Source organism: Dromiciops gliroides, chromosome 4, assembly GCF_019393635.1.
Source record: "Dromiciops gliroides isolate mDroGli1 chromosome 4, mDroGli1.pri, whole genome shotgun sequence".
Lineage (NCBI taxonomy): Eukaryota > Metazoa > Chordata > Mammalia > Microbiotheria > Microbiotheriidae > Dromiciops > Dromiciops gliroides.
The window spans coordinates 52,726,103-52,744,734 of NC_057864.1; the positions used below are offsets into that span (position 1 = coordinate 52,726,103).

The 18,632-nt window shown below is 38.0% G+C and overlaps 1 protein-coding gene across 1 annotated transcript in view; it reads left to right on the plus strand.

Moving 5' to 3' along the window:
* ATF6 (activating transcription factor 6) overlaps window positions 1-18,632 on the plus strand; it is a 210,551-nt gene that overhangs the window by 44,506 nt on the left and 147,413 nt on the right. Inside the window, 2 exon segments of the mRNA XM_044000697.1 lie at window positions 10,353-10,538; window positions 11,839-11,930. Coding sequence (XP_043856632.1) covers window positions 10,353-10,538; window positions 11,839-11,930 — 278 coding nt within the window.

Here is an 18,632-nt window from a genome sequence, read left to right on the forward strand (position 1 = left end):
TGAGCACCTCTGTGGCCTGAGACCAATTCATATTTTTCTTGGAAGCTTTAGATATAGGGGACCTGATGTTGACATCTTCCTCTGAGGGTGCACTTCAGTCTTCCTTGTTCCTGAAGAAACTTTCTATGGTCCTCACCTTTGTCTGCTCATCTTGCCTTTCTTTTGCTTGACTTTTGGCTCCTTAAAGTGGGGCACTGTTTCCAGGCTGCAGTATCCCAAGCTTCAGAAGTCCCAGGTGGTATGATTTAAGGAGGATCAGGTTCTTCACTCTCCTGGCCTGTTCCCTGGTCCCTAGATGACCCCAGATCAACTTGCTAAAATCAACCAGCTTTGTGTATTGTGGTTGTTAGCTCTGAGGAGCCTGTGCCCCTCCCTCACCTGGGCCACTGTTACTCAAGCCTACCTCCTGGTTCTCAGCAGGTGTGAAAAATCCAAGTTCTGCCTTAGCACCAGCATAGACCCCTGTAGTCTCCCCCCTGCCCAGGGCTCAGCTCACTCACCAGACTATGAGCTTAGTTCCAGTCAACACTTGCGCTTCAGGTGATTCAGCGGCTCTGGGGTTCTCCTTCTCTGGCGAGGCCTTCCTGGGACTGGATCTTTGTCAGGGTGACTGGGGTTGGGCTCGACTCCTGTATCAGCACAGCAGCTCCCTCCTTCTGACCTTCCAAGCCATTCTTGGTTAGAACATGATTTCTGCGCATTCTTCTGTGAGTTTTGCTGCTCCAGGTATTTTCCTATGGCGTTATTTGGATGTTTTTTTGGAGTGATCGTGTCATGAGGTCAAAAGCTCACTGCCTTTCCCCCTGCCATCTTGGCTCCCTCTTTGAGTTTATTAAACTCTTTTTGCTTTTGTGTATATCACTAATTGCACTGATCATCTTTTCTGTTTATTAATCAAAGTGAAATATAGACTTCTGCTTTTGTCTTTGTGCAATCCTGGAATGGATGAAGGTGCATATTATCCTGTTTCTTTATATTTTTGATCAGTGTTTTTTTTCTGGTGCTATCTTTAGATCTTTGTAGGAATACATGTGGATGGGAGAGCTAACCTCCTCTGTGACCTTTTACAGTTCCGTCTTCACTAGAACTACAAATATTTATCTTGAATGGCCATTCTGGTGTTTCATTTCCCTTCACTGAAATAGTTGCTTAGAAAAGGAGAGTGAGCAGAGTTCTTGTTTTATAGATTTTAGAGCATTCAGAGCTTAGAGATCTGTTAATCTACTGTCCTCATTTTATAAATGCAGTTACAAAAGTCCAGAGAGATTAATTGACTTACTTAGTCATTGATCATAACAGCTGGTCCTTGAATCCAGGTTCCCTGATGGCTTTCATTTTCCATGTGGTCTTGGGGTTGGCACTTAGATTTTACTCTCATTGGTATTTTTAGTTCTGAAAAGTGGTGTACACTCATACTATCTGGTGCAGAAGAATAAATCTTCCCAAGTTCTATTCTTAGCTTCTGTAATGACTTCTGAAAGACTGCTACTGATATGTCTGAGACAGTTGGAATAGTTTCAGCAATGTAAACTTTTTATTCCTGACAACAGGGAAATACCCTGAGCCCTTGAGCCACAAGTGCTAGATGGAAGGAAACAAGCCCATATATAGGTCTTTTACTCCTTGAAGGCAACACTCACTGTGACTTGTACAGTCCGCAGAGCCATCTGTCAACTTGGAGAGACAGAGAAAATGTAGGTTTATGATAGATAACGGAAGGAGAATAACCAAAGAATAACTTAACCATGTTTTTCCATTAGTTAGAAACTTTAAAAACCATTGACAACTAGTTCTGGCTACCTTTCTTAGCATTCTATAGGCTGTTATTACAGAACTAAACTATGATTTCATGTTGGCGACGCTTTTATTTATGAACTAGGGAATTTACTTCTCTTCGATAATTTTAATTCCTTCCATTCACTGGCCTGTTGGTGTGAATTTGTGTTTCTCCCTCTGGGTCAGCTTATTGTTTTTGGCCTAATGGAAATGTGCCCTGTTTTGTGTTTCTGGGAGAGTAGGAACTGGGACACAAAATAGGAGATGTTCTTCTCAGGCCAGTTTTGAATGAACTTTTTTAGAGACAAGGGGTTAGGGAACCTGCTTGAGCTGATCTTACTGAAAGGGTGGGAGTCTCTAATGAGAACTGATTATTAGAGTCTTTTTTGAGAGTGTCATTCTGAGGTCCCCTCTATCTCTATTCTTGAGTATGAAACCTACAGACAAAGATGATATTCTCAAATGTAGTTTGTGAGTATGAGGGATGATAGGAATAGGAACTAGATCTGTGATTTTCTGGGTGCAAGGAATTCTGGAAACTCCCTTTACCAACGCAAGTTGGCACTCTACTGCAGTTCATAGTTTTAGAGAGTTGCCTGTGTCACGGAGGGCATAAGTGACTTGCCAGCGTTAGAGAGAGCCATTATGTTATAGCAACATAGATGGCAAACTTTTCCATATTTTTTTCATTTTCAGACGATGGGGTTCTGGTAATAGCTGTGCATCTTTGTTAGCAGGGGACGTGATGTATGTTAGAAGAAAGTATTCAGGGTGATTGAGTTGAAAAACTCAATCATGTTTAAATCATACGTTGAAGTACAACCCTATATGATCATTCTGCCTTACTGTCCTCAGGGAAGACACTGAGTGATCAAAGATAATACTGAACCTGTTTCATTATAATCTCTTCACCATTACTTATTTAACAACCTTGCTGTTAGGAAATTTATGTACTGAACCTGAGGAGTCCCTCATGCGTCATATAAAAATAGCTCCCTTTCAGCATCAAAGAATTAGAACTAGATGGCATCTGAGAGGAATGTCCACCCCCATTTTACTGATGAAGAAACTGAGGCCCAAAGAGTTTGTGACTTACTGGAGGTCACACAGGTATTTAATGGTAGAGCTAGGACTTAAATCCAGGCTCCTGATGTTCCCCAAACCAGATACCCTTTCTACTCTACCATATTATTGTTGCTCTTAACTCATATTATCAATAGGTGTTTCATTCACTGTGTAAATGACATTGACATGTTTTAAAACTGATAATAAAGCATTTCTTTACTTTTTTTTAGAAGTTTCTAGAAGGTCTATTTTTTAACCTCTTAATCATCTTTTCTGACCCTTGACTAAATTCTTCATATCCTTGTTTAATTGAGACAACTTTGTATGTCCTGCTTGCCCTCTGATTTTAAGTTGCTTCCATACTTGTGTGTGTGTGTGTGTGTGTGTGTGCGCGCGCACGGGCAATCAGGAAAGTTGGTGACAGTAGTGATTGTGGAAGAAACAGTATCCCATCCATCCTTAGTATATTTACCAATACATGTGTACTTTCTTTTATTTCCCCCCTAACCTCACCCCTCCATCTGTTTAATGAATTTGGTGGTTTGGCTAGTGCTATATAGTTTACCTTTTGACTTGGTTCCACAGTGAATGCTTTTATCTGCTGTTGAAATGCCCCTCCCTTCCTTACTACAATACCCATGCCAATTTGCCATCTCGATAATTAGTTATTATTTTATAGTTAGTCGGCACATTTGAGTTTAAATTCAGTAACATAACCTTTCTCTAGCCATTTGTGAACAACAAAAGAAAATTTGCTATGGACATAGTGGAATGGATATAAAATTTCTTACAACCAAGGTTAAGTATTGACCAATATTCCTATTTAGGGAACTTGGTTTTAATTCTAGACCCTGACTCCTGCTGTCAGTTGAGTCTTTAGGGTGGGTGCTTGAGATGTTTCTATTGTCATTAAATACTACCTGACTCTTATATAAAAGATGGCTTCAACATCCACCCTAGTTTGTGTTAATCTGTGTATTGCTCTAGTAGTAACTGCAGTGGGAATGCTCCTGGTTTCTGACAGACAGACAGCTGGAAAGGTGAATATGGGATACTCTGGCAATAAATGTTTGAACTTCGCAGTGGGCAGTTTGGGATGGTGGAATTAATGATTGTTTTGTTGTTGTTGTTGGATGGAATAAGCAAAAGGTTAAAGGGAAATGCATTAGCCTAGGAAACATTTGTTAAATTTACTGTGTGCACGGCACCGTTAACCAAATTGATTTCACACTGGCTTTCTTCACTCTCCCCTCCCTCCCTCCCCCACTGATGGAGGTTCAACATTTTCTGTTCCTGGGCTACAAGAACTGTCACCCCTTTAACCTTCTGAGGTAGGTATTTCTGGCTGACTTGTGGTTCTCCTAAACAGTTAAAAGAGGAGGGGGACAGAAAAAAAGATCATAGGTCAGGGCATTGAAGGATGTCTTTAACCTTCTTGCTCAGTGGGAATTTTGAACACCACTATATTATAAAATGCTCTTTAATTAGAGGATGAATAATTTTGCTCCTCGTGGGAGTTTTCATATTATGTACTATTTATTTTTAATATATAATAACACTGAAGATCACAGGTCTGGATGAAAAAAAGATGATGGGTAAAATTTTAAAAAAATAATTTGTCTCTTCAGGGACAGTCCGTTAAAAAATTAATTGTGTTCAGTCCATTGATATGGAATTTCAGAGAGCAAGACATTTCAGGAATAAGTATGTCTGAACTTATAATATTGTAGTTGTCATTTGGATGTGCTTTTTGACCTTCTGACCTCCCTGTAGTGCAGGAGGTGCTCAGCATGAGAGCAGCAGTGAGCCCTGTAGTTGACATCTTTTTTTTTTTTTTTAGTGAGGCAATTGAGGTTAAGTGACTTGCCCAGGGTCACACAGCTAGTAAGTGTTAAGTGTCTGAGGCTGGATTTGAACCCAGGTACTCCTGACTCCAGGGCCGGTGCTCTGTCCACTGCGCCACCTAGCTGCCCCTGTAGTGGACATCTTTATGGAGCAATTTATGTGAATTTTATTATTCTAAAATGTTCTGAACAGAAAAATTAATGTTTAGACTTCTATATAGAGGGGTATAAATGGGAAGCATCAGAGGAAAATGCAAGGTTTCTGGATAGATGCTAAAGGGACAGGTCAGAAGTAAGAGGGTCATTGGTGCTGACTCTGCTCCCTGCAGCCTGTGACATTGGGCAGGTCATTCAATCTCTCTGTTCACAAGTGTCCAAGTCTATTAAATGAGGATATATGACCACCAATGTCTTGTCCAGCTCTAAACCTGGAGTTCTTTTATTTCCTTTTAGCATCTCTTCTTCTGGAAAAAGAGAAAATGATAAGCTTTTAAGAAACATTTTGGATGCTACTTCCTACGAGAACCCTTTTCTCATCCCCCAGTCATCTCTTCTTATTCAAATCATATGGTACTTAATTTCATGCATACATGTGATATTCTCTCAATAGGCTGAAAGCTTTTTGTGAGCAGGGACTGCTTTTTGAATTGTCTTTACATGCACAGTGTCATGCACAGAGGAGATGCTTCACCAATATTTGTTGATTTGAGTAGCTGAGTTTTCTAGAGGTCTACCTTAGACTACAGAACTTTTTGACCTGGGAACATATTTTGTAAGAAATTGCATCTTGTAGTAGAAAAAAGTGAGTTTATGAGTCTGAAGAGTTGGGTTTTGGTCCCACTGCTTACAGTAGTTGTGCAACCATGGACAAGTCACTTAATCTCTACAGAGCTCAGTTTCCTCATCTGTAAAATTGGGACAGTTTTTGTATCATCTAAGTCATAGGGATCTTTTGAGGAAAGTATTTTCTAAATTCTAAATGGTTGTATAAATTTGATTTATTGTCTTCTTTGTAACTCCCTTAGCATTTTAACAAGATACTTTCCACAAAGGAGACACAAATTCGTGCATTCTTTTGAACATTTTTAATTCGAAGAAGGACAAAATGCTAACAACTAGGGAAACCAGAAAAGGCATCCTATCAGGAAGCTGAGATGGTAGTGCATTTTTGTCATGAAGAACAGTCTATTTAAAGACACTGAAGGGGGCAGCTAGGTGGCGCAGTGGATAGAGCACCAGCCTTGGATTCAGGAGTACCTGGGTTCAAATCTGGATTCAGACACTTAACACTTACTAGCTGTGTGACCCTGGGCAAGTCACTTAACCCCAATTGCCTCACTAAAAAAACAAAAAACAAATAAAGACACTGAAGCTGTCTCTTCTACCCATGTCCTTAGTTTATCTCAATTACTTGTGGCTCAAATGGCTTTCAAAGTCCTGTACTATAATTCTACGGGGTCACAAATTCTTTAAACTTGAAGCAAGATAATACTCACTTCATAGTATTTGACAGGGAACACTGGATACCTGGGGACTGACAAAGAGGAAGGCAGAGGCTTGTAACAGAGAAAGTCAAGAAGGCATGGGAAGGGGGTGGATGAAGGGAGGAAAGAAGGGGCCAAAAAAAGGAAACAGAGACAATAGACATTCAGGATTGTAAATAGAAATTTGATGATGCATATCTTCAACTTAGTGAGAATCTTGCCTACCACTTCTTACTTATACATCAGAGCAGAAGACATACTCTTTCAAAGGGATAAGGAAATTGAGTAGAAAGAGGGAACGTTGTTTTTGCTCTGCCAAGTGTATGATAGCTCAGGCTACTAGTACTAAGGCTTTTTTGTTAATTCTTGATTTGTGGAAAACTGCATTATAAATAAACTTAACAGAAAGAGGGAAATTAAATTTTGATTGCCAAGAATGAAAAGAGGGATAACAAATCTAAATTCTTCCAATGCAATTTAAACCTAATTATGAAACCCAAGATTACAACATTTCTTTAACAAGGCATGTCAAAGTCATAAATATATACAATAATAAATATTATTCCACATGATTTTTTTAAGGACTATTAGTTTCAGTCTCATCCTTCTGTTGCTATTGGTCAGTAATGATAGGAACTTTTTTTTAAAATAGTGGATTATTTTAATATGGTTTATAGTGCTATACTTTTTTTTTTTTTTTTGGTGAGGCAGCTGGGGTTAAATGACTTGCCCAGAGTCACAGAGCCAGTAAGTGTTAAGTGTCTGAGGTCGGATTTGAACTCAGGTCCTCCTGACCCCAGGGCTGGTGCTCTATCCACTGTGCTACCTAGTGTATACCCTATAGTGGTATACTTTAAGCAACTTAGTCAACAAGCATCTATTGAGTGGATAAAACATTATAGGACCATCCACCTTCTGTGATTTAGAGGTAGTTTCAAACAGAATTAAAAGCCCTTTGCTCAGGTGTAATCCAAACATTCACAGGCAAACAAGATAGAAAGACTATTGATGATTGACTCCATCTTCTCAGAAGATTTAGGGATAAAAGAGTCAGGACACAAAGGGATATGAAGCATGCAGATAATTCTTCCTAATGTAACCAAGATTTGCTATGACTTAAGCACCAATATAACATTGGTGTGAACTTCTAAGCACTAATTTATAACATTGGTGTGAACTGCCATATTTTACTGTCTTTAATATATATATATATGTATATATATATTTATTTATGCCTTTGAAGTGCCAATTCTAGCAGCATTACATGCTCAAGGGGTTATCAGTTTATTCTTCTTTTTTGACCTATGAGTGTTTACCCACCCACGAAGATTTTTAATTAAAAAAAGAAATGCGAATGTCTGGAATATTGATTGTTAAATTAGTTCAACTTTTTAAAAGAAATAAACCATTTATGAAAGTTCTTTTACATAAACCTCTCAGAGTCAAATAAATGTGCAGATGCTTGTTTAATAATGAAACAGCACCTTTTACAGGGCTAGTTTTAAACAGAGAATACTTTGCAGCTGTGTGTGGTTTTTTAAGGGTATATACCATGTGGTGAGGTAAGTGGTTAGAGATGAGATGATTAGAAATTGTAATTGACCCAGACTACCACAGATGTACTAGCATTCTACAATACATATACTTCTCTCTCTTAGTTCTAGATAGATCTTATTTACCATATTGAGTAAAGATCCATTTATTGCTATGTTTTTTGGTGTTTTTTTTAAACATTGGTGGATACTTTATTTTTTCAAAAAACTCTTCTGCAACAATTTATGTAATCATGCGATTTTTTTTTTTTTTAAGTGAGGCACTTGGGGTTAAGTGACTTGCTGAGGGTCACACAGCTAGTAAGTATTAAGTGTCTGAGGCCGGCTTTGAACTCAGGTACTCCTGACTCCAGGGCCGGTGCTCTATCTACTACACCACCTAGCTGCCCCGCGATTTGTTTTTAATGTGATTTGCAGCTTATAATATTTCTAATATTTAAAGAATACTTTTTTTCTTGGTATAAATCCAACCTGACCACAGTGTCTATATATAATCTTTAAAATATGATACCGTAGCCTTTTGCTAATATTATATTTAATGTTTATATATTGATATTCAGTAGGGCTGTTGGTCTGTAGTTCACTTTATTTGTGCTCTCTTTATCACAGAAAGGAATTGGGTAGGATTCCTTTTGCTGTTTTGCAAGTAATTCACAAAGTATTGGAATTAAATTTTCTTTTAGAGTTCACTATAATTTAAAATTCATCTTGTTCTGAGGATTTTTTATTTAGGAGTTCATTTATGGTTTGTTCAACATATTTTTTCTGAGGTTGGGTTATTTAAATTCTTTATGTCTTGTTTACAGTGCAGTGATTTTCTCACCTTTCTGTGCTTTCTGGCCTATTCATTCATGGCTTCCTCTACTTTCTGATTAGAATAGTTGGTACTAGACTGTGTGGTGGTAATTGTAAATGTAGTAGACATTCCGAGGAAAAAGGGATCTGTGTGTGCTAGAATAATTGGTTAACATTGGGATTAATGTTGGAGCTTAAAGAATGAGTATCATTTGTATAGGTAGAAGGAAGAGGGGAAGGACATTCTAGATGGGGAAAATATTAATAAGGTACTGAGTGGGGAGTGAGCCTGGCATGTGTAGAAAGTATTTATGACTGACTATTGGATGATGACTTAGGAAGTATTGGGGGGAAGGATAGATAGTGCTGGATTTCAGAAGCTTTTAAAAGTTAGTGAGAGGAATTTGGTTTTGATGCAAAGATTTTCAGTGATATGGATTGAGAGGAATGACTAGAAACCGTTGGAGTCATGAAAATGTGAGGTTTCTAGGACACTGATGAGTGGGAATGGAGTGAAAGGGTCATATCTGACAAATACTTTGAAGGAAGAAAATTTGGTGATTTGCAAATATGGTTTTTTTTTAATAAATGGATCAGTTGATGACAGAAGGAAGAATCAAAGATGAATAGGTTTTCTAGCGTGGAAGACTAGAAGATTGGTGATACAGCACAGGCAGAAATATCCTAGTAAGGAGGGAATGGTGGTTTGTTTGTGGTTTTTTTTATAAGAGGGAGGTGGTTATACATTCAATTTATATTTGTTGAGTCTGGAGTGATGATGGGACATACAAATGAAGGCACTCTGTACACCACTGAAGACACAGGCCTGTAATATAGCTGAGGTCAGGGTTAAAGACGTAAATTTGGGAGTCATCATCATAGAGGTGACTTGTTTTTGTTTTTGTTTTTGTTTGTTTTTGTGGGGCAGTGAGGGTTAAGTGACTTGCCCAGGGTCACACAGCTAGTAAGTATCAAGTGTCTGAGGCCAGATCTGAACTTAAACCTTCTGAATCCAGGGCCAGTGCCTTATCCACTGTGCCACTTAGCTGCCTCGAGGTGACTGTTTAATGGTCTAATAGTAAATGAATTCTCTAAGTGATTGAGTGCATTAATATAAGTATGATCTAAGACAGTAACTCCCAGTTGCAGAGAAGACAGCTGTAGTTAGGAGGTAAAAGGAAAAGGAACAGCAATTGATTTAGCTTTTAGTTTAAAAAACAAGATTTTTTTCCCTCAAAGCACTTGTACATTGATACAAAAGAGCCACCACTATTGTATAGGAATCAAGAGTCTTATTCATAGAATGAAAATTAATGAGAGAAAATGGTCATTTGGTATGTAAGCCTTGTTTCATAATCACACATAAAAACATTGAAACAATTTTGAAAATAAAGTTAAATGAAAAATAACAAGTTTTGACTTCAGATAACTTAAATACATGAGGGGTCTGTAATTTTGTCAGTCTGGGTGTTCCCACTATAACTTGGTCTTTGAGAGTTGCTATAGTCTAGAAAGTAATCATTGTGCAGTGAATCTGGTAACAGGTCTCTGTGACTTGTGACCAACTAGGTTGGCTTTTGAAGAAGTATCTTCAGTCATTGGGCCTTTATGATAGGTCACCTCAAGATTTAGCAAAGGACCCTAAATTAAACCAAGAATAAAATGAACGTTTCATAATACAGATAGATAATACAAGTGATTTATGATGTAGTTATTAGCAGCATATAAAAGCACCCATAAAGAATGAATAACTTTTCAGGGTTATGTGGCATTTGAAGGATGAATAGACAAGTTAGGTTTCAAATTTAATCAAATTTGTTTATCACTTTTTTTAGGTGACTGTCCTTCGGAGACAACAGCGCATGATCAAAAATCGAGAGTCAGCCTGTCAGTCTCGCAAGAAGAAGAAAGAATATATGTTGGGTTTGGAGGCAAGGTTAAAAGCAGCTCTTTCAGAGAATGAGAGACTCAAAAAAGAGAATGGATCCCTGAAGCGGCAGCTGGATGAAGTCGTGTCAGAGGTGGGTGTTACTCAATTCACCAAATGTTTACCTTGTACCTACGATGTACAAATCACTATACCAGGGGTGGGGTGGGGGGTGGAGTGGAGATACAAATACAAAAATGAAACAGTCCTCAATTATGCTTCTATTTGACTTTAGTGTTGGGTTAAGGAACTCTTAAGCGCCACTACTAGGTGTAAAACTGTCAAAGAACTTAGCATCCTAGTTAAATTACAATGAGTAAACTAGTACTGGGGAAATATGTTCTGAGTGCCTTTTACACGGTCAAGATAGAGCATTGGAAAGAAAACTCTTTCAGATTGATTCATATTTACAATACTCACTCATTGCCTTCCTTTTTGTTTTTTTTCTTCCTTTTTGTTTTAATGAGGACAGTCGTTTTAGGCTTTTTGGTGTCTTGAGATATTCAGATCATGTCTCCTCTCTATGTTCCCAGGAAATTGTGGTTCTGTAGGTAAATACTGGCTAGAGACACCCAGATAGTTTCTAAATAGGGTTTCTTTCATCGTTTTTCCTGACAGCATCCTGTATTCCTGAGCACTTGGGGAAACTTCTTGGAATTATTGTGAAGGGTAGAGGATAAGGGGAAGCATCAGAAACATCTTAAAATTCTTTGGAGATGAGTAGGAAAAGAATAGCGCAACCTACCCATTTTGGGAAAGTGGCGTTTATTTCAGAGTGCCTCATCCTGTTCTCATTATCTGCTTCTCCACTGATTGTCTGCCACATAGCAGTAATTTAAGGACTCTATTCTGTAGAAAGGGACTTTTTCTTCACCGTTTGCTTAGTGTTTTTAAAGTCAATAGTAGTGATCATATAGAACTTTTATTATTTCTCCCTCCTGTTACCTGGATTGTATTCATTCTATAACTATCAATAGACATGCAAGGCAGAGGAAATGAAATTGAAATCTTCTAATTTTGACTTTAACAAGTTGAGTTGAGTCCATATTGAATCTTAGCAACCTTGGGTGATACCTCAACTAAGTGGTTGAAACTAATAATGACTAAAATGATATGTTAGGTTATCTGCATTTTGGCTATCCATTGCTATCTTTCATTCCCACAGGGAATCAAAAAATTGATGGTCTCAGTATTATTTAAAAGAGTTTTGCAGGTAGACACTCACCTACTTGATGAGAGGGAATACATTTTTGTGCCCGAATGCTAAAATGTTTTCTTCCTGTGTCCCTTGTAGTGAGCTAGTTAAAAGGGTTATCTTATGCTGGTAAGTGCTTGATATCTTTTTGTACAACTGATACAAAGTTAATTGTATGTAATATAAACCTTCTCTGCAGAACCAGAAGCTCAAAGTTCCCAGTCCAAAAAGGAGAGCAGTGTGTGTGATGGTGGTGCTGGCATTCATAATGCTGAACTATGGCCCCATAAGGTAAGCATTCATCTGTTTGAGTTGGCTACTAAAAATCTACACAGAAAAACATTTATCACTGCCATTTTTAAGATCATGTTTATTGATCTAGAATGGATGTCTGAGAACTGTTGGTCAGCATTACCCCTTTCAGATTAGATAAAGTTTTAAAAAAAGAAAGGATGGGTTAAAAAGATCCTTTATTTTTTTTCTAACCATAAGAAAAAATGATTTCCCTTAATGTGGGAGTCCTTGAGTTACTACTTTCTGTTCCCATTATCCAATTTTATCAATAGAGAGATACAGCATCACTCTTTTAAGTCAGCTCAGTGGGGGCAGGCACAAGTTGGGTCTGGGTGGGAGAAACAACAAGGGATTATGTTCTAGATGATTTTTAAAAATAATTTATGAATGAATTATAGAGTATTTATTTGAGTTTAGATTTCTAGAAGGAATCTATTCTAATCTACAGCTCATAGAGGATTCCCTTCTAAAGAATTTCTGAAAGGTGGCCATTCAACTTTTACTTACAAAGCTCTAGAGAATGGGAAATCACTCCTTCCTGAGCCAACCTTATTTCTACTTCTGGACAGCTCTGCGTGATAGTTCTTCCTTGTATTGATATTTTTTTTTTTTTTGGCGGGGCAATGGGGGTTAAGTGACTTGCCCAGGGTCACACAGCTAGTAAGTGTCAAGTGTCTGAGGCCGGATTTGAACTCAGGTACTCCTGAATCCAGGGCCGGTGCTTTATCTACTGCGCCATGGTTCCTTTGTAACTTTTGCTTGCTTGTTCTAATGATGGCATAGTACAGGAAGAGTCCTTGGTGGCCATTTAGTTTAACCTGTGTATGAAGCAAACTGCCTCAGTTTACCCAAATAACTCGAGGAGACCACCAAGTCAAGCAGAGACAGATTTATTACATCCTCATGAGGACGGGCAAAACCCAATTACACATTGAAGTCTTGCAAAGATATGCCCAATCCTCTAGGTTTTTATAGTAATCTTGAAAAGGACTGTCCCCACGTACACCTAGGGTGGATGAGCTCACAATCTAACATCCAATCCTGTCTCACCCAGGGTGCGTATGGAGACATGCATACGTGTTCCAGGGACAAGGGGGAAAAGGGGAGGGGGAACAAGGTCAAACCAAAGGAAAAGGAAACAGGGGAGTGAGAGTCAGATGTTTCACATCTCACAGTTCCCACTGACTCCCCTCTCCAGGCCCCTGTCTCTAAAGATAAGGATGACAGGGTTAAAATTTATCTTCGGCTATGTTGGGAAGAAAAGAATAATCCATTGTTGGGACCCCAAGGCCAAGGGGATTCTGCTCTGAGAAAAAGAGACAATGTTACTTAGCTGACAAGTGGGGAGACTGAGCAGAAGTAAAAATACTGTTAATTGGCAATAAAACTTAAAGGAGACAGTGAGAATTTTGACAAGCAATAAACTTCTAACAAACTATACTGGGGCAGGTCTGGGTACCTTCCAGACCCCATGGTCAGAGTTTAATCTGACTCAAATCCATAATCATATTATACAATCCTCCGTTTTTCTTTTATGCTCAGAGAGCATATTCTGGATTTGAGTCACTGTCATTGAGCCCTTCAGCCATGCAGGATTTCAGCCCATCAGTCCAAGTCCAACTCATCACCAGTCTCTCCTTCGTGAAGTTTCAGAATCAGGGTCTTTAATCTTTTCTCAGTGAACTGCTGAGTCACCATCAGCTGCATCTGTTGAACTGCACGTTGTATCAAACCTATAAAGCAAGGGACTAAACAGGGACAAGTATAAGGAGAACTCCAAAATTACAAATGAATACCTAATCCTGTTCCACAGGTATCTTTCAGGAGGTAAATTGGGGTCTAATTAATTATCCCAATATACCATATACATGTCAATAACTACCAATATTATAACAACAAATATGATTTAAAGCCTCTTTGTAATTTCAGTGATGTGTTCCCAGTGTCCATTCACTTAGCAATTTTCATCTTTGACCTCAGGTACCCCTATTAGAACCTTTTACAAAGCAAATTTAATAGCAAATACAACTGTTTCCCAATTTTATCCAAGGAAAGAGCAATCTCTAATTGACCCCTTCTAGGCCTGAATATCCCCAACTAGACTCATGCCCACTAGGCTACCACTACATTTCCCCACCCCTCCTTCCAATAGCTAAGGGAAAAGAGGGCGAAGATCTCTTCTTCTGTAGCTGCTTCAAGCTGAATATGTGTGTAGAGCTGACAGTGGAAGGTGCAGAAATCCTTGCAGGCCTGGTCCAGATGATGAAGGGGGTATATAGTCTGGAATTGCTAACATAAAATTGAAAGCCTTGAGCCTAGATAAAACAAACTATCAAGAGGTTAAAGAGACAAAGACAAAAAATTTTAAAAGACAACAATAGGGAAAAGGGGCAAACCAAAAGAGTGAATCCAGGAACCCCCAGATCCTGCATCAGGAGCAAAAAGCTGTTCACAAATGTCCTTCATCCAGTGAAAGGTGTCATGAATGCCCCATGCTGTTCAAAGCTTTACCTAGTTCTGTATCTGACAGACATTATTAACAACAAATCAAAGGGTTACCACTATCTTGCTACATGCAAGCCATATAATCTAAATGTTTCAAAATGCCACTGATGGCAGAACCCTTAAATTTTTCCAAATTACATCTATATCCATTTCACTTTATTTCTCCAAAAGTTTTCACTCAATTGTTTAAGATGTAATCCTCACATAAAACTTAGGTTACAAAATCCCTTTGTAAGAAGATGACCACAAATGAACTTACATAAGAGTTACCAAGTTAACTTCAATTCTAATAAAAGACTTAGGATGACATTTAACCAATTAATTTCAAAACAGTGCATGTCAAATAAGTCGTCCATAATAAACCATGTTTGTATTACAGGACATGCTCTATAGACAGATATTATTTCTACATTACACAATAAACTTATATAACAAAACATTCTATATTTTACTCTTCTCTGTTTTCTTGAAACAGACTTGAGATGTCTCTGGTTCAATTTCTAACATGCATAACTAATAACAGACAGATGACAAGGCTAAATGCTTATACATTCTAGTTGTTCAGATTCTGAAAGGGACTAGAATTTCTAAGCCAAATAGGTTGAATCTTAAACCTGCATCTCACCCAGATATTACAGTATTAATCTAGGGATGAAGAGACAATATTGTGTTCGTGCTTATCAAGTGACATGATTATAGGAACTTGCCACAAAAGAAAAAGAACAAAGCTCTGGGGGAAAGGTACTTTCCCAACTCCCAGTAGAAGTTTTGTAGACAACCAATGCAATATGCCAGACTTAAAATCAGCCAGGTGGGAGAGTTTGCATTCCATATGTAATATTCAGGGAAACCGAGTCAGGAGACACCTACCTCAGCCTTTGCCAAACAGTCGGTCTCCCATCCTTTCCCAAGAGAACTCCACCTGCAGTGCACACATGTAAAACCCCTATAGGGTTGCTGGTATCATGAATCTTATGGCTCACCATTCCTTAATAGTAATAGCTGGAGTCAAAGTCAGAGCAATAATGATTAATAGTCCCATAACATCTTAGATAGCAAGTCTCAATAATCAGCACTAAAAGCGAATTCATTTCTCAAGGATCGCATATCCTAGACAGCAAGTATTAACTATACTTGTACTTAAATAGGTTTCTCTTTTCATCCCCAGATTAGCACTACACAAACGAATCTGCTTTGAGATGCTCAATAACAAGCAATGGTTGAAATAAGTGTAAGCAATCCCAAATTGCATACTGGGAACAAACTAGAAAATGCCCCACACAATAACACATGGTAGAATGGGTTTAGATGTTAAACATAAGATACTGTCCTCAGAATTCCTCTAAACAATGGGAACATCTTTAAAGTGACAACTAGTTTGCATGTGTTTCTACACATGTTCTAATTCCAATTAATTAAAAACATAAGTAAACTTCAGATTCCCTATTAAGATGATACAAGATAGCTCATAAGTTACTTATTGTTCACTAACATGTCATACATGACAAGTTCAGGCACCAATTTAACTATTACTTAGCACCAATAAATCCAGATCAAAACAGCAAGATCTTTCTCATAGTTTACAAATTATTTAGATGTTCTAGTATTAATTCAATAACCAATTAATTCAATGTTACAATAACAAACTTCCACTTTGTCCATTCTCATAATAGAAATATACACCAAACCTTAAGAATGAAACTCAAATATTCAGATATTCAGGATTCCAGAAAAGCTTTTTCCATTAATTAACACAATTTCACAAATCACAGTAGGTTTGAACATGATTGTTATCAATATCAAATCGCCATCACAACAAATTAGCTTAACTTTATCTCTGCTCCCCTTCTCTCTCATCTAAAGTGTTTGCAGTGGGGAGGAATTTCAGCTTCTTCCAAACCAAAGAGGAAATATTCAAATAACTCATTCCAATCATAATAACAAATTTTACTAGGCCCCTTTTTAAATCCTCTCATTATCTCTTGTTGTAGTTGTAGTTGCTGTTCTTTCAAACTACAGTATACCAGATCACAATACAACTTAAAGTAATCCAGCAGTTTCTTTTTTTTTTTTTTTAGCCAGTTTCTTTTTTTTATCTCTAGATTTCATTTCTTTCTTTCCTTCAAGATAAGAGACTGTGCTAAGGATTTCAAGTCCCATCCCCCTGTAATACCAAATTACATTTCACAAAGAGATCCCATCAAACTTCTAACTTTTAGAAAAAAAAGCAAATCACTATACTTTACTGAGGATCTGTTGGATCTTAAAGCCTTAATATACAGCTGATAATATTCTTACTATGCCCACTTCACAGAAAACCATTATCACGTTCAATTAAATTCATAACCCAAAGTAATTTAGAGAGTCCAAATCTGACCATATCTCCAATACAATAAACTATTAAACTATTGGGCACTTTTCCTTTCCATATTACAAATCACCTTGAGGTAGTCAGCTTAAAGTTACACAAATAGAACAGTATATATTTCACTTAGAGTTAAATCAGAATTAATTCAATTAAACCCCAATTTATTTTCTGAACGATATCGTATAGAACCTCATTGATAATTTCATATTAGTATTAATTCATCCCATAATCACTTAATCTAAACACTTCCTATTTTCCTGTTTTTGTTTCTCCTTAAACAGTTCCATTACAAAAGAAAATTTTTAAAGTGGCAGTATATAGTTTGTATGATTCCCAAAGTTTCTTAAATAGATAGCCCAATCAAATTCAATTACCCTTCTTGATTCCCTAATTACACAAACTTTTCTTTTGCTAGTTTAAAGGAATATTTTAATGCCACATTTAGTCCTCCAATTCAGTCTGAAAGACAATGCCAGAGCAGCAAGATTCCCCCTGCTCCTCCCCCACTTCCTTAACCTAGCCAGTTGTTTGTTTTTTTTTTTTAAGGGTAGCTTCTTCAATTAAACAAAACTTTTCCTTCTAAATTCCAAGCACAGACTTATGCTCTCTCCTCCCCCACAGCAGAAAAAGGGGAAGGGGTGGCTTTCTTTTCTTTCTTCTTTCTCTCTCTCTCTCTCTTTCCTTCTACTTTCCTCTCTTTCTCTCTCTCAAAAATCCTAACTATTCACTCTCATACCCCTGGTCACAGTCAATGCAGACAGGGCAGACCATGTAGGCTAGCAAACAACTTCCTAACCATTCATTCCTCCTCACTTAATCAAACTTCCTCGTACCTTCTCAACATACTTAAACCATCTGAAACTAGCAAAGTGGCAGCTTAGCCAATATCTCACCAAATAACCCCATTTATCTATTTTAAGATAGACCCAGGGGATTCTCTTCTTTAATCTGCCTATTACAAACTTTAGGTGTTCCCTAAGAACAAACTTCACACTCACTCTTTCTCCTTTGTGGTCAGCAGCCTTTTACCTAAGGCTGCAGACAGATCACATTTCAATGGCTCAATTCAAATTCTGAGTAATTTACAAATTCTACAATCCCCTTCTCAGTCCCTTCTCTAACCCAGACTGCAGGGATCAATTTCCCTTTCTTCTTCTTTTGTCAATACAGTTATTTTGATGGAATTTTTACTCCTGGACCTCTACTTTTAATTTCAATTGAAAAGGTCTCCTTCCAATTATCTAATCCAGGATTTTTTCCAGCCTCCTCTGGCTCTTTAAACTTGCCCTACTCTAGATGTTCTACCCGTATTTTGTTCAAGATCCTAGCCTGGTCTGGACTTTTTAACCCTGAACTCACCGGGCTCCTGTTTTTGCTCAGGATGTCTATTCAACCCTGGCTCAGCATGGACCTCCACCTTTAAAAGGTCTCTACCATCTAGCCGGTTTTTCAATCCTGCAAACAACAGGTACTAAACCCCCCCTAGGGGCTTTCCTATATTTTGTTCGGGGTGTCTATTGTTGGTTGGGCGTCCCCAGACCTTTTCAACCCCGCAAACTCAATAGGACCTAGAGGGCACCCTAAGGTTAATTCTGTATCTCGTATCAGGGTGTCTATTCAGTCCTAGTGACCTGTTCAACCCTGCAAAACTTCAACAGACCTTAGGATGATAACTAGGGGTTCCCGATTTCTTCCTAGAAATCCCCCTGAATGGTCACCCAGTTACTCACCAGTCTGGGTCTGTGCACACGTTGTGACCGAACCAATCCGGATACTCCTCATTACTTTAGCCGGCATCCCTGTGTCTGGTTGGCTTTTAAGTCTCT